The sequence below is a fragment of the Lutzomyia longipalpis genome, chromosome 3, assembly GCF_024334085.1.
Source record: "Lutzomyia longipalpis isolate SR_M1_2022 chromosome 3, ASM2433408v1".
Taxonomy (NCBI): Eukaryota; Metazoa; Arthropoda; class Insecta; order Diptera; family Psychodidae; genus Lutzomyia; species Lutzomyia longipalpis.
The window spans coordinates 17,605,892-17,621,465 of NC_074709.1; the positions used below are offsets into that span (position 1 = coordinate 17,605,892).

Genomic DNA, 15,574 nt, shown 5'->3' on the forward strand with positions numbered 1-15,574 from the left:
AAATAGAGAGAATTTCTTGAGATTAATTTGAGAAAGAATTCTTGAAGCGAAAAATAGTGTTTGCAGCTTTTTTTTGCACAACCAGGCGCCTCCATTGTCTGCAAAGTCACGTAATATAATATGGCGAGAAGAACAATGTTTACTCAGCAGCACTCTTTGTGTTAACTTTGAGATTAAAACATATACTAAAGCACATAGAGAATAGTCTTCTGTCTTAAGAAAACAAATTGCAACGCGCTGGAAAAATCGTAAAAATTCACACAATATTCGAATTTGTGGAATTTTATTTTATCAATTTTATTATTTTTTTTTATGAATAACACATCCACAGTCTTGTCCACAGTTAAAAGTTTATAAATCAGTTGAAAAGTTTAAGGGATACAAGTCCCAGCAGTTGGACGCATTCATGCCTAAAAAAGGAAGGAATTGCGATGCTCATGGTGTACAGTACAACACTATGAGGAGTCCAGGGTGCATTTTCCAAGAAGAAAAACATTTTCCTAGGAGGATGGGGGTGATATAGTAAATATAATTAATTCTTGCGTTGGACATTTTCCCATAGAACTCCACGGCAGGAGCCTCCTTTATTCACAAGGTCCAGTACGATGTATACGGACTACCCGGAAGCATGCCGGGATGTAATGAAGGAGAGGGGTTGAGATAATTGAGTTTGGAAGTTGCATCATCTTTTCCCCTAACATGACGTTTCTCTTGCAAAATACGTTTTCATCCCCACACCAAGTGGACAGAGATGAATTGCTATTCACATTAATTTAATTTGTTCCATAAGGAAACTATGAGGGGGGCACAGATGGGTGAATTAAATCAAGAGTTCGAAACACATATGGTTACACGCAACTTAAAAGGATAATTCAAATGGAACATTATCTTTTTAGCTGTGTTTCTTTCAGACACAGCTTTTGTGTACCGAGCAAAATCGAAAGTCGTCAGATCGGGCTCAAACTTGGGATGAGCACGAATTAGGGTCCCCACATTCCAAAAAACGTATGCGCCAAAAATAAGTTTTTTTCCGGCCGGCCGTCCGGCCGTCCGTCCGGCCGTCCGTCCGGCCCTCCGGATTATAAACTTAAATTGCAAGAGAACGGTAATAGATAGAGACTTGCGGTAAACGGCAAAGTTTAAATATCGACCTGAAGAAATCCGATTATGAGGTCAAATCCACCCCCCCACCCCCCCGTCCGCCATTTTGAATAACCTCAAAATTTTGTTTTCGCTATATCTCAGCCGCTATTATAGCTAGAGAGCTGAAATTTTGATATGTTGTAGGGGCCATCAAGAGCTTTCCAACGATACCTCATTTTCGAAAATCGGTCAAGCCGTTTAGTCAATATGGCCGCCACAATTTTTCATCGAAAATCGACCATAACTCGAAAACGGCTTGACCGATTTTGATCAACCCGGGGTCAAATGAAAGATCTCAACAAACCCTATAACTCTCTAGAACATCCGAAGTTTCAAAAGTGACCGCTAGGGGGCCAAAAATCAAAAACAAAATTTTCGATGAGTTTTCGATGAATATCTCGAAAACGGCGACATAAATTTTTTTCATTTTTTGATATGTTATAGCTGACCATATTATCTAGCTCCATGCCAAAAATGAAGAAAATCTATGGATCCGTTCTCGAGATATAGCCTTCCAAAGTTGGCATGTCATATCTCGGGTTCTACAAGTCCGATCTTGATCAACTCAAGCGCAAATGAAAGGTTTCGTGAAACCCTACAAATGTCTAGAACATTGCAACTTCGAAAAATGACCGCAAGAGGCGCTAAAATCGAAAACAAAGTTTTCGAAAATTTCGAACTCGAATTTTTCGAAAATGGCGACATAAATTTTTTTCATTTTTCGATATGTTATAGCTGACTTCGAGACCTTTAAAACAAAAAAAAATTTATGAAAATCTATGGATCCGTTCTCGAGATATAGCCTTCTAAAGATTTATTAGCGTATGACTTTTCTACTTTTCCCGACTTTGCGCGTATTTAAATTAATTCGCGTTCTAGTTTGCTCTCACAAAATTGGTACACTGAAAGAAACACAGCTCTCGTAAGCTTGGTCAGCTTACCAGTACATTTATTATTAATAACCTACAAAACTCTGTCCTGAAAAAAATTTGAAAATTTTCTTCTATAATAATTTTGAAATTCCAAAATGTTTTTATCGTACTCTTGGATAACATTTGATTTTATCTATATAATAAAGAAAGGTCTCTCTAAAATTTCGTTCCTGTTCATCTATGCATTTCCACACCGTTGGTCCGATCGTGATGAAAGGAGTTTATTCAGGCTAGTATGAAAGATGATCCTCTATCGCAGAACAATTTTAAGCCATTCCATCTTGTAGAGGATCAAAAAACATTGAAGAATCGCGAGAGAAACTCCCCAAAATCCACTGGGATCACATCGAAAAGTGCAAATAAAAATTGCAAAAAAATTCAAATATTGCGACGCCATTTGACGTTTTTTTCCCTATAAAAAATGTTTCAAAACTTTTTTGTAGACTTGTCGTTCATTTTCCGTGGAGTTTTTTTCTAGTCAAAATAAAAGTTTATTATTTCGTTTCTGGAGTGATTTCTACATCTGAATCAGGTGATCCACAGCGAAATGAAGCTGAGGGAGGTTGATAGAACCAGCCCCTTGCAAATCAAAACAAATCTTTTTACATTTTTTTTGGGCCTCTTCGGCAGTGAGAATTTAAGCAAATCTTACCGAGTTGAATCCCATTCAGCGCAATATACCTGATTCAGCAGATGTAGAAATCAGTTTAGTAGTCAGTATCCGGAAACATTCGACGGAGTCATCAAGCAAATCACGACCAGCACGGAAGAGATTTCTGACATTGCTCCTAAAAGTCTCCTTCTGAGATTGGAACACTTCTCAAGTCCACAAAATCTTCATCACCGTCTTCCCATTCATCTTTACCAAGAGCAATGACTCTCTGGAGCTGACAAAAGTGATTCTTAACTTTCATTTTGCCTCTCAGAGATCTTTTCTGCAGAATTCCCATGAGGTTTTGCTGTAGAAATTGGAACTTCCGGAAGCAAAAGATTTGCTCCAGCAGATTAAAATTGAATCAATGGGCAGTGAAGAAATTCTATGTCCTCCTCCTTGTTGCATCCGCTCTTGCGGAGGCTGCAATGTCAAGAAAGACATCCGGAAGTCTCATGAAACTATTCACAGCAATAAACTCCCAATGAGTTTGTTTTCTCAGTGCTTTGAGAGTATCATTAGATGCACAGACTTCCAAGGTGCAGAAGATTTCACAGATTCAGATGTAGAAATCACTCCAGAAACGAAATAATAACATTTATTTTGACTAGAAAAAAACTCCACGGAAAATGAGCGACAAGTCTACAAAAAAGTTTTGAAACATTTTTTATAGGGAAAAAAACGTCAAATGGCGTCGCAATATTTGAATTTTTTTGCAATTTTTATTTGCACTTTTCGATGTGATCCCAGTGGATTTTGGGGAGTTTCTCTCGCGATTCTTCAATGTTTTTTGATCCTCTACAAGATGGAATGGCTTAAAATTGTTCTGCGATAGAGGATCATCTTTCATACTAGCCTGAATAAACTCCTTTGGTACAGAGACTCCTGATACCAGGCGGTTTTTACCAACGACATTCATTTTCCCCCCAGAGCCCCCCTTCATATAGCCCCCATATAAAATTCATGTTTTTTTTGACTACTTTTTGAAATTGGCGCCATAAATGTTGTGTGAAATTCACTTTTTCCCTTTGCAATATCTGTTGGAGGTTTTCGTGTGGCCCATCTTCTTCTCTTCTATATAATAAAGAAAGGTCTCTCTAAAATTTCGTTCCTGTTCAGCTATGCATTTCTACACCGTTGGTCCGATCGCGATGAAATTTGGTACAGAGACTCCTGATACCAGGCGGTTTTTACCAACGACATTCATTTTCCCCCCAGAGCTCCCCTTCACATAGCCCCCATATAAAATTCATGCTTTTTTGACTACTTTTTGAATTCGGCGCCATAAATGTTGTGTGAAATTCACTTTTTCCCTTTGCAATATCTGTTGGAGGTTTTCGTGTGGCCCATCTTCTTCTCTTCTTCTCTTCTCTATATAATAAAGAAAGGTCTCTCTAAAATTTCGTTCCTGTTCAGCTATACATTTCTACACCGTTGGTCCGATCGCGATGAAATTTGGTACAGAGACTCCTGATACCAGGCGGTTTTTACCAACGACATTCATTTTCCCCCCAGAGCTCCCCTTCACATAGCCCCCATATAAAATTCATGCTTTTTTGACTACTTTTTGAATTCGGCGCCATAAATGTTGTGTGAAATTCACTTTTTCCCTTTGCAATATCTGTTGGAGGTTTTCGTGTGGCCCATCTTCTTCTCTTCTATATAATAAAGAAAGATCTCTCTAAAATTTCGTTCCTGTTCATCTATGCATTTCCACACCGTTGGTCCGATCGTGATGAAATTTGGTACAGAGACTACTGATACCAGGCGGTTTTTACCAACGGCATTCATTTTCCCCCCAGAGCCCCCCTTCATATAGCCCCCATATAAAATTCATGTTTTTTTTGACTACTTTTTGAAATTGGCGCCATAAATGTTGTGTGAAATTCACTTTTTCCCTTTGCAATATCTGTTGGAGGTTTTCGTGTGGCCCATCTTCTTCTCTTCTATATAATAAAGAAAGGTCTCTCTAAAATTTCGTTCCTGTTCATCTATGCATTTCCACACCGTTGGTCCGATCGTGATGAAATTTGGTACAGAGACTACTGATACCAGGCGGTTTTTACCAACGGCATTCATTTTCCCCCCAGAGCCCCCCTTCATATAGCCCCCATATAAAATTCATGTTTTTTTTGACTACTTTTTGAAATTGGCGCCATAAATGTTGTGTGAAATTCACTTCTTCCCTTTACATTTTTTTTTTGATATTGATAAGTGCATGCTTCATCACAATTTTTCTCTTTCTAAAACTTGCGCGAAGCGCAACAAATCCCCGCGAAGCGGGGCGAGGTAAATTGGAGCGAAGCGACAATTTACCTCGTTGGTTAATAAGTTTAAGAAAAGTTTGCTAGCTCAACTGTTTGTTGATTCAATGAAAAGCTTCTGTTGATTAAAAGTTATCTCAATTTTTAGAATTTGTTCAATCAATGAGAGCTTGCAAAGTTTTTCCTTCGTCCTCTACTGAGAAAGTTCTAAAGTTAATGTTCCGTTAAGGTATCTTTAATGTGATATTTCAAGCTGTACTAGAGTTGTGTGAACCCAATAATATAAATTTTAAAAAAGCTTTAGAAAGTTTAGAAAACTTTTTTTTGGAAAATTAGAACTTTTATGTTACATGTATGTATGTGAAAGAAAATTTTAGCAATTTTGCAAAAGTATTAAATTTCTCAAATCATCAAAATAATTTCAAAGAAATAAAATTCTTAAATACCTTTTCAACATCATTTTATGGAATGGAAAATTATATACATTTGTGTTCCACCACCCTACCAGTATCAGTCCTTAACCTAATTTCACGACGAAAAAACGCGTTCGTGAGTAATATTCCATAATTTTCTTCCCTAAAAAAATTTTTCTTTCTCGAAAATGACAATTTGAGAGAGAGAAAAGAGGAAAAACATTTGGGGCGAATCGAGATAAATTTGGGAAATGGAACAAAAGGAATTTTATTCTTATTTCTCCACACACAGTGTTCTCCATTGCCCGACCCACTAGCAAATGACTTGGGCATATCCATTGCGTTTATTTGTGAGAAATGAGTTGGAAGAGATGATGTATTTTGTCATTTCTATTATTTTTATGTCACACTCGGATCTACAAAACTACATTTTCTCATTTTATTGACGACCTCATCATACTCTGTGACAGAAAACTTTCTCTATATGTATGTTGTAACCTTTGTAGAGCTTTCGTCAGTTGTCTTTGCTATCTTCCTTTTTTCTTGCTCAAATAATGAGAAAAGTTTGCGCATGAAGTTCATCCCGGAGATACCTTATTTTTTCGTCATTCCCTTTTCACAAATTTCATTATTTTATACAAATGGTTGGCAATATGGGTGAAACGATAAAATGATAGTCATTTAATCACCGCAATTTTAATTTATTGTGGATGGTTGAAAATTGTAGAATAATTAAATAAATTACAGGAGTTGGTAAATGCGGTTTAATTGCAGTTTTAGTATTGCCCTTTATTTAGGTTTGAAAGTATGAGGCGTTGAACCGAAAAAGCTCGCTCAGTACATTCAGTTAAATAGCAATATATCCACATTAAAGTTTGTTCTGTATTTTCGTTTTAGGGAAACTTCTACAAATATCTCACCTCATCAACTGAAGAGCTTTATTAATTTCATTCAGGAAAATAGGTATTTAATGCGCCAATTTTATCTTGGTTTTGTGCATTTCTCAATAATGATATTTTGCGATGATGAAAAGGGTTCGTAGAGGCGGCGACTATTTGAAGCGATAACTTGGAGATGGATGATGCTTGAGTGCTATAATAAAATAAAATGCATATAATGGGTGATTTTCACCATCATTTTCCTCGCAAATTGTTCTGAAAATGCTATTAAAGCAAGCACAGTGTAGATGGCAAAGCTCATAGAAATGTCGACCTCTTATCTTCATTGACCAGCAACCATGGAGATGAGAGGGAAAAAAACGTGACACAATTAACCTTACCCCGTATAGTCTCATGGGCAGTTTAAGGGATGAAAGAGAACATGATGGAACCACTCAACAATTTTACTTCCTTTTTGGAAGAGAACTTTATATACACATTCCATTTCAAAGGATTCACGATGGCATGAGCTTTTTATGTTTAAGTTGTTTGAGTTTTAAGAGATAAAATTTTTATAGACCATTCGGGTAGTTTATTTTTTTTAGATGCAATTTGTTCCTCAAGTTCTTACAAATTTCATAAGAATGTCAACGAGAAGTTCTCGAGTTATCTTTTTACAAATTTGCTTAAGCTTTTGTAGAGAAAAAAATATTATTTTTGTGTCATTAAAACATTACTTTAATATTAAAGCTGATTATTCGATTTTATTTTATAAATCACATATTGAATTGAAAAATTAATTCTGAAAATTTGATTTGAGAAAAAAATTGTTCCAATGTAATTTCCCATGAGATTTTCACCCTCAAGTGGTCCAGGAAATTGTTTACCTAACCCTCAAATCGTTTTTCATTTTTTTCGTCAATTTTCCAAAGCAGATTGAATCATTTTTCAATTTTATAGTCCTCTTGGGGAAAATTCACTCGAAAAAAAAATACAAAGTGTGATAAATCTTCTTTTTCATACGTCAATACAATCAAAAATACGAATATAATCGCATTGAATGACACTCTACACCGCATTTGAGTAGCTCAACTTTTGCCTCTATATGGCTCAGGGGCTCAGCCGAAAATCCGATTTAATACTCTGGTATGCACATTTTGGTTTCAATTTCATTTGAAAACCCCCTCCCACATGCACAAACAATGCAATTTTATTTATTGAAATACGAAGAGGAATCACTTACGACGAGTGGCTTCTAGTGGGATTCCTGAAGAAAATGCAATGTGAATATGAAAAGCTAAAAGGAAATTTCATTTTACGAAAAGCTTCCATGTAGAGTACTTCCAAAAGTGAGTGGGTTCTCTTGCTTTGAAGTAAAATTTTCGACTTGTATTTGAGTTTAAAAATTTAAAAATTTATTTGCTATGAGAAGTGTTGTGGCAGAACTAAAGCTCGATGGAAACATTAAATATTATCTGCTGAGCTTTCCATAGGCTTGCATTTCGGGAATTTAATTTGTATGAAAAAAGAACTTCCTTAATTTAAAATGATGCAATTGTCAAGATATAAATCTCAAGAATAAGAAATTTTACAATATTTAATGGAAGAAACTATTTTTACTTCGACTAAACATTTAAGATTAACCGTAGAATCTTTCTTTCGAGCTTTAAATCCTCCACTACAGTACATACACAGAAAAAAAACAAAACTTTCCAAAAGCGCAAAAATCTTCTGGAAAAACATACATAAGAACATACCTAATACCAACCTCCATCAACTGTTGCAGCATTTTATTTTCTACTTTTTCTCCACATCCTCAACTATAATCTCAGGGTAATGAATTTTTTCTCCCTGTGCAAAATATATAGCTATTGATTTTTATGCACAGCATGTAAAATCTCCCATGGCGAGTTCTGCTAAAATAGTCAAGAGGATTCTCGGGAAATTTATATGAAGCGTTTTGGGAAAATCTCAATAATTAAATAAAAATACCTTCAGAGCATTTATCAAACGTATTCAGTACGTCAAGAGCAAGATTGAAATATGTTTTTCCACTACTCTTAACCAATTCGATTATTTAATTAGAGTTATGCCCTTTTCGAATGGAATGATTCATTTGTTTTAATCCACTGGATTTCCACTGTGAGTGCATTTTCATAAATTTTCCCACTGGATACCTCAATTCCATTCTGAATCCACACCTGATTATGCAAAATACGAGCTTAAATATTATCATGTTGTAACTATTTTGCAGGGGAAATTTAAATTCTATTAAGAGGATATATGTGGTGCTTTCTGTACGAGTGTCCCTACAAATCTCCTGCCACATTCATATTTTTGGGTGTACGCCTGAGTGAAGAAGTAGAAGTAAATATAAATTGAAAATCAAGCGATAAGAAGGAAAATACTTCATTCTGCCATTGTGAAGGAATAATTGGAAAAAAAATTGAGAGTAAATTGTGAAAAATGTCTGTGAGGCTTTACCTTATACACAGAATGTGTGTGTTGTGTACAGAGAAGCTTTAACGTGGCGCTGCTGCTTCAAAAGGAGAGCTTTCTTTTCATCACAACACATTCTGAGGGATTGTTCTAAAAGTATATTTTGCGGTTTTACGAATAAAATATTCTTTTTACACTCAACGTCCAAAAGCACAAATACTTTTGGATCAGCCTGTCTTGGCAGTTATATACCAGTAGGATGGTGAAATTTATTGCATTCCCATCCAGCTGAAGCACTTTGCTTTTTCAATTCCCCACTGAATCACTTTGTTCGCATTTCATGATACAAATTTCCCTCCATCTGAATTTCCTTCTGATGTGGAGGGGGTGGGGGGTAACATTCTCTCTGTGCATAATAAAAGACAATGGAATGACATTGAGAATCCACATATTCTGCGTGAATGCATGGTGTGGTTTACGTATGTTTGGTACCACCATTTATGAACGTACATATATGTATGTTGAATTGCGAATAAGAAAGTCATAGACGATTTTCTCATTTTCTTTTTTCCCACCCATGAAATTCTCCCCAAACTGGCACCAGTTGGAGTTTCACCTGCGTCTTGTCTGGATTTCAATTTTGCCCCAAACCAACATGTTCTGTTTGTCTTTCAATGTTTTCCTTCGTCCTCCCTTATCATCATTTCACCATCTTATGCTATATAGAGAAATTTACTTTGGATATGCCCTCGAGGGAGCTTTTTCATGACACCTCTGCATCGCGGTGATTGACCTCCATTTCGCCATCATACAAAGTGCAATGTAGGTGAATTAACCTTGATCAAGGGTGATGATTTTTTTTTTTGAAATCATTTCTCATCACTTTCCACGCCCACACAACATACATATATGTATATATGTAGCCATCTGCCTCGTAATTGATGACTCTCACAAGAGTATCTAAAGCATATGGTTTTCCCATATATATGTTGAGGAAATATTTACCACCAAGTCTTCGATGATGAAGCACTCTTGGTGAGAAAGAAATTCAATAACATGTGGTGATTTTTCTTCAATTTCTTCAATGTGAAATTTCAATTTTCTCCTCACCATTGAACATACTGAAAAGTTTTAAAATGTTCTATCGGAAGGAATTTATATCGCTTATGATGGAGATTGATACGTTTTCGGGTGCTTTTGAATGATTTCTTTGGGATTTTCGCTGGTATTGCAATAAAATCTATGATTCTACACATATTTGTAGCAATTTTTAGATAACCCCATATTTGAGAATTTATTTCTAGAAAAGAAATTCGCCAGAAGTGCTTATATGCTTCAATTGAACTGAAAGACATAAAAAATCGCACATAAAATTCTACATAGCTCTTCATGTATATAAACATTTCACAAAAAGCAATTTTCCAACTTTGTTATCGCCATCATTATAAAAGAGAACTTAATAACTGGGATTTAAAATTTAATTCCAAAACTTTAATTTTGATTGAATAATCTATCATTGTGTGTTATTTGAATCAATTGTATGCATTAATTGAAATGTAATCTCGTGAATTTAATTTATGACAATTTCGGGGAATTATTTAGCAAACTATATTAATAACAATAATATTCCTAAAGCAATCAAGGAAAGAATGTGTGTATACACTACATGTTAATTTAATCAGACTATATGTACACACATGATTACGAAACAGACGCGCGGGGGTGTCTACACTAATCTTTCCATACGAGGAAGGTACGCGCAGTAAATTACTTCGCAGGGAATTTTTAACGAGCACATTAATGTGCTATAAAATTGTTAATTTCATTAAAATTTAATGATACACGTGGTAGATTTTATTCTGCAATCTTTAAACTTTATGATCTCTTTAAATGAAAGATTTTCTATGAGGTTTCGACCCGCTCCGGAGCTTCATCAGGGGTTGCAAATGAATCAAATTCAAAACATCACTGATTTTTTCTCCTTAAATTCAACCTTGAGAAAATTTTCATGTTTTTCCGTCCTTGCTGCTATATACATTTTTTGTGTGTGTATATTCTCTTAGTTTCCAAAGTAATCACACTCAGAGGTAAACTAATTAATCTCATCAGCTACACTCTGTTAATCAAGTCAACATCAAGGAAATCAATAACTTTGAGAAATGTATGAATTTTCCTTGAGTAGGGCATGGTAAAATTTAATCTCCAAAATGTAGGTTACATGTAGCAATTTTGCACTTAATGCTCTTTCAGATTTTTCTTTTTCTTTGTGTAAAGAAGATGTGCAAAATCGCTATGAACTGCTCAATGTGTGAACTTGTTTGTAACTTTTGACAGAATTTTGGCTTGAAGTTGGTTTGGGGGATGACCCCAAAAAGCCCATTCTAGGTCGTTTTCTCTCTCTCTCTAGTTAATCCTTGAATTGCTTGGCAAAGCATCTCTGTCGACACTAGGATTAACAAGTGGACAATTTCAGTGTGAGGAGGGATGAACACTGGGAGTATGTATTGATTTCACGATTTATTTATTAAAAAGATTCAATTTATGAACAATTTGGGAATGAAAATCGTACAGGAAGTGATTGATCCACTTGAAAAGTTCCTCCGTCAATGTGTAGAGTTATTGTCTATGTGATCATCTTTTGGAAAATTGAATAGTTTGTGCCAAATCCTTGATTTTCCAACCACATCTCATAGATTTTGAACCATTTCCTCGTTTCATTTTGTATGTCATGCATAGTTTTTGGCATAGCGCTCCCCATTTGACTTTATATAGGAGAATAGGGGGTAGTTGTAAAGTAGAGGGCACGGATGGGATGTGATATAAGTTGTGTGAATTACAACCCCCACAGTGAAAGTCAGATAAAGTGGGTGGGTAACATTTGTGTCTGTGAAATTATGAACGTATAATAATGAGATTTCCACGGCACAAATTTCACCCCCACACCCATAGACGCATGAGGGGTTGGTTGAAATTACACACACACACATACAGTATTTAATGTTGGGTGTACAAATGGTTAAAGACAAAACACGAATTTGAAAGGGGGTATTGTGGTGAGAGGTTTAAAATTTGTCCCCAACCCTCCTGGCATTGTGAACTCTCACCGATGAGTGCCACGAAAACGTGGGTGGAAAAGTTTCTCGGGGCGCGTTCATGCAGGAATAGGATGGGTGGAAATAGGGGTGTGGGGTAAATGTAATAAAGTGGAAAATACTCACCACCTCGGCAATTACTTGTCTTCATGGCAATAATATTGAATTGTTGAACACTTTGATTTAGCACTCCGCTGCGTTGTGACTTTTCAGTGAGTTTCCACGCACATACACACGGAATTTATTATGATGTATCACCTTGATCTGTGATTTTAACACTTCTCTATATTAACGTCGAAATTTCACCATTTGTGCGCAATTTTCCACACACACACTGTCCTCCTTCCATAGATTTCCCAATACTGTGTGAGAAGAAAAAAACCACCCCAAATTAGTTTTCATTCCTCGCTTTCCTTCACGCAGAAGACTTCCGTTTGGGCAATCAGAGAGGAAAAATCGAGGAAATACCCTGCAGAGAATTTCCATTCCTCTTCACATTTTCATCGAAAGGCAAAAAAACATACTCCAGCTGGTACAAAAATTTATTGGACATCCCCTTCATCTCTATTGACATTCCCCCTGTTTGTTTTTATTATCTTTCCGAATTTCCTTTTTTTCTGCACACAGCTAAAGTGGAACATGGTAATGTGAGGGTGGAAAATAAGGAAAAACTTATCATTCCATTGCATGACCCGAATTATCTGCAAATAGTTTAAAATTTTGAGGATTTGCAGAAAATCTGCAAAGTTTTTCATTATATATTTATGGGTGTATGGGGGTAGTTTTTAGCCATTGAACGAGGTTTGAAGTTGAGGGAAATTGGAATGCAGAGAGCAAACTAAACGGTCTACAACAAAAATTTGTTTGATTTTCTCTTAATTCAACACCACTCTTTGCGCTTCTTCAGCTCGTTTTTGAAGTTGCATAATTTGATAAATTATATAATATAATGTTTGCCAATTTTATTTCGTATATATATTCTTCTAATGAATTCTCTGATTGTTCTTATTTGGATAATTAAATTAAGAGGAGTGATGATGATTCTAGATTTGATTTTATTATTTAATCAAATGAATCGAATGAATTGAATTTTCTTGAATTGTTAATGATGAAAGAACTCAACCAAATTATATGATCTTTGAGTACAAAAAACTCATTTACGACTAATAGAATCATAGAATTCAATAAATTAGGTAATTAAAGAAATGTGACCACTAAAAATTAATTTTCTTTAAATGGAAGCTTTTTCAATAAAATTTTGGTAAAAATAATATTTTATGAATTATTCGTAATTTTTCTTGATATAGAAATTCTTCGCAATTTCTAAGAATTAGGACACCTTCGAGTCCACCCTCAATTTTATAACTTACAATCAGTTATGTAACCTTATAGCGCCAGCAAATTTTCCAATAATTTATATTACGAAGGTGCAAAAATCCGTTTTTGTAAACCACAAACAAAATACTTAAAAAAAAACAAATCTACGGGAAAATAAAACTGAGTTTTCCTTTAAATCCTGCAAAAGCTATGTGTCCTTGACCATATTGATTACATGAAAAAGTACTGTGAGAAAAATCCACCCACATTTTCCCGCAATTGTTCCCATTTTCCTGTACAAATTGACAAAACTTTTTTTTCCCTCTCTTGAATATTTAAATATCAAAATAGCGTGCGATTTAAAATTCCCAAGGGTGAGGCACTAATGCAGGAATCGGTGTACCAAGGACACCGTGTCCCGTGACACAAATTCACTTTTGCTCTCAGTGTACGAGCATTTGGGAGGGCGGGAAACTTTGACACACTTTCACCAAATTGCAAATTCATCCAATTTTCTCGGGTGCGAAATGTGGGAGAAACTGCGGGATGTCTAGCGTGTGAGGTCAGAAATAATTCATGAAGAGGAATGGTTGGAAAAAAAGTGCAGAGTTTGTGAAAAACTTCCGTGTACTTTTCACACATCACCCATGGGGTGGGGGGCTGGTGGATTTCGACACCTTTTGCGGGCCAATTTGCAAAACACTATTGGTGTTGAGTCATCAGAAAAAGTCTCTCTCACCGATGCGTGACATCAATTTCGATGGAGCACTTTGGGTTTGTTGTATTACGGGGGATCTGAATTGGGGACCCGTACACGGGGGGTTTACTTTTGCACACACTCCGCTGGGGTGGCTTTTCCCGTCGATATTTTCAATGTCACACAGTCCGTCGACGAGCACCTCACTCACACCCACGCACGTTAGGTCAGCCAGTGACCTAAAACACCCTCCTTGGGGGTTGACACAGCTGGCAGGCGAGATCCAGAGCGCGAAATTGACTGTCGTCGCGAAAATGTTGAGCCATTTGGGTGGGCTTAAAAGGTCGCCACGAAAGTCAGGAAAATGTGTATGGGAAAAGTTCCTTGTGCCTTCACTAACACACACCGAACCCACGGGAGGTCAAAAGGATGCGATGTGCAGACCAGCAGATCTGCATCTCGACTGGCGCTCTGGGGAAAAGCTCGCGACGCAAAGCTCCTGGCCCATCTACGTCACCATACCCGACGAGGAGAAATCGGCTCCCCAATACCCACCGTCGTTCTACCCCCGTTTGTGGCAGCGCGATGCGCAGTGAGAGCAACTTTTTGGGGTGCTTCTCTCTCAAAAAGCACGCGTCTGAGAGCAAAACGTGGGGGTGGGTTATGTGGGTGAGAAATTCAATGTGGTGGGATACCCCCATGCCCCCCTTCTTCACCATCAACACTGGTGAGATGTCTGTGCAAGCACACAAAAAACATCCACGAGGACAGGAGTTGATAAAATGCTGCAGAAATAAATGACGATCTCTAGCACAAGTTTACACATTCGCCCCCGCTAGCTCACCCACAGCTTTCATCATGCCCTTTTCAAACTCCCCGAAAAAAAAACACCCATCCCCAAAAATGATCCCATATTGCTTCTTCCCACCCCCGCACACAATTCGCGCCTCTTATGGCTTTTGAGATTCCACAAGGACTCTCTGCTGCTGCTGATGCCATACTGATTCGCGAAAATTCAAATAACGTGGGAAATATTGATGATGTCACTGGGAAAAACTCTTAAAAGCGAGTGGCGCGAATCAACAGCATTTTTTTATATACATCTTCAACCCCCATTGAGAGGATTGTAGGAGAAATCATGCGAATCCCAAGTTACTTCTCAAAGCTATCTAGAGCAAATAAGCCTTGTAGAGGATGTGATTTTACTGTTAACGACATCGTATTGGTTGGAAAATTTTTGCTTATTTTAGGAGAATTTTTCACCCCTTTAAGTAAGGAAGAACTAGGAATGAAATGCTTCATTTAGCAATAAAAAAATCAAATTGAAGGAATTTTTAAGAAACTTTTCTTTCAAAACTTCAAGTTTATTAAAATAGTTGTAAGATGTGAAAAAATAAATAAAATGTTTTTATTCTTCACGTATTAACAACATTATATTTTGTTTAAGTTTAAACTTTTTGGAAAGCTATATAATCGTCTAAATGAGCAAACGGAGAAGATTTTATGTTTTAGAATCTCGGAACTTTTTGAAATTAATTGCATAAATATATAGTTCTCAGAACAACTATAAAAGTTTCTTTAATGCAGATAGTTTCAGTATCTAAATTCACGTATTTGAAATAAATTTTCTCAACAATGTAAATCACTATAACAAATTTTCTTTCTTTGAAAATTCCATTGGTTTTTGCAGTATTCAATTAATTTTCAATGAATTTTGAATGCAATTCTGATTAAAAGTTTTAGACAA

At 36.3% G+C, this 15,574-nt stretch overlaps 2 protein-coding genes across 5 annotated transcripts in view; one reads left to right on the forward strand and one right to left on the reverse strand.

Annotated features, from left to right (window-relative positions):
- Positions 1-14,899, reverse strand: part of LOC129792370 (uncharacterized) — a 64,111-nt gene extending 49,212 nt beyond the window's left edge. Inside the window, exons 1-2 of one of the 4 annotated variants that reach the window (XM_055831364.1) lie at positions 13,870-14,292; positions 11,940-12,175 (exon numbers count right to left, since the gene is read on the reverse strand). In XM_055831364.1, coding sequence (XP_055687339.1) covers positions 11,940-11,964 — 25 coding nt within the window. In that variant the 5' untranslated portion in view covers positions 11,965-12,175; positions 13,870-14,292. Of the gene's footprint in view, positions 1-11,939 lie in introns of all 4 variants that reach the window. The other 3 variants (XM_055831365.1, XM_055831367.1, XM_055831366.1) reach the window with 3 other exon arrangements.
- The window catches only part of LOC129792435 (fringe glycosyltransferase), a 114,064-nt gene that overhangs the window by 32,892 nt on the left and 65,598 nt on the right, over positions 1-15,574 (forward strand). The window lies entirely within an intron of this gene.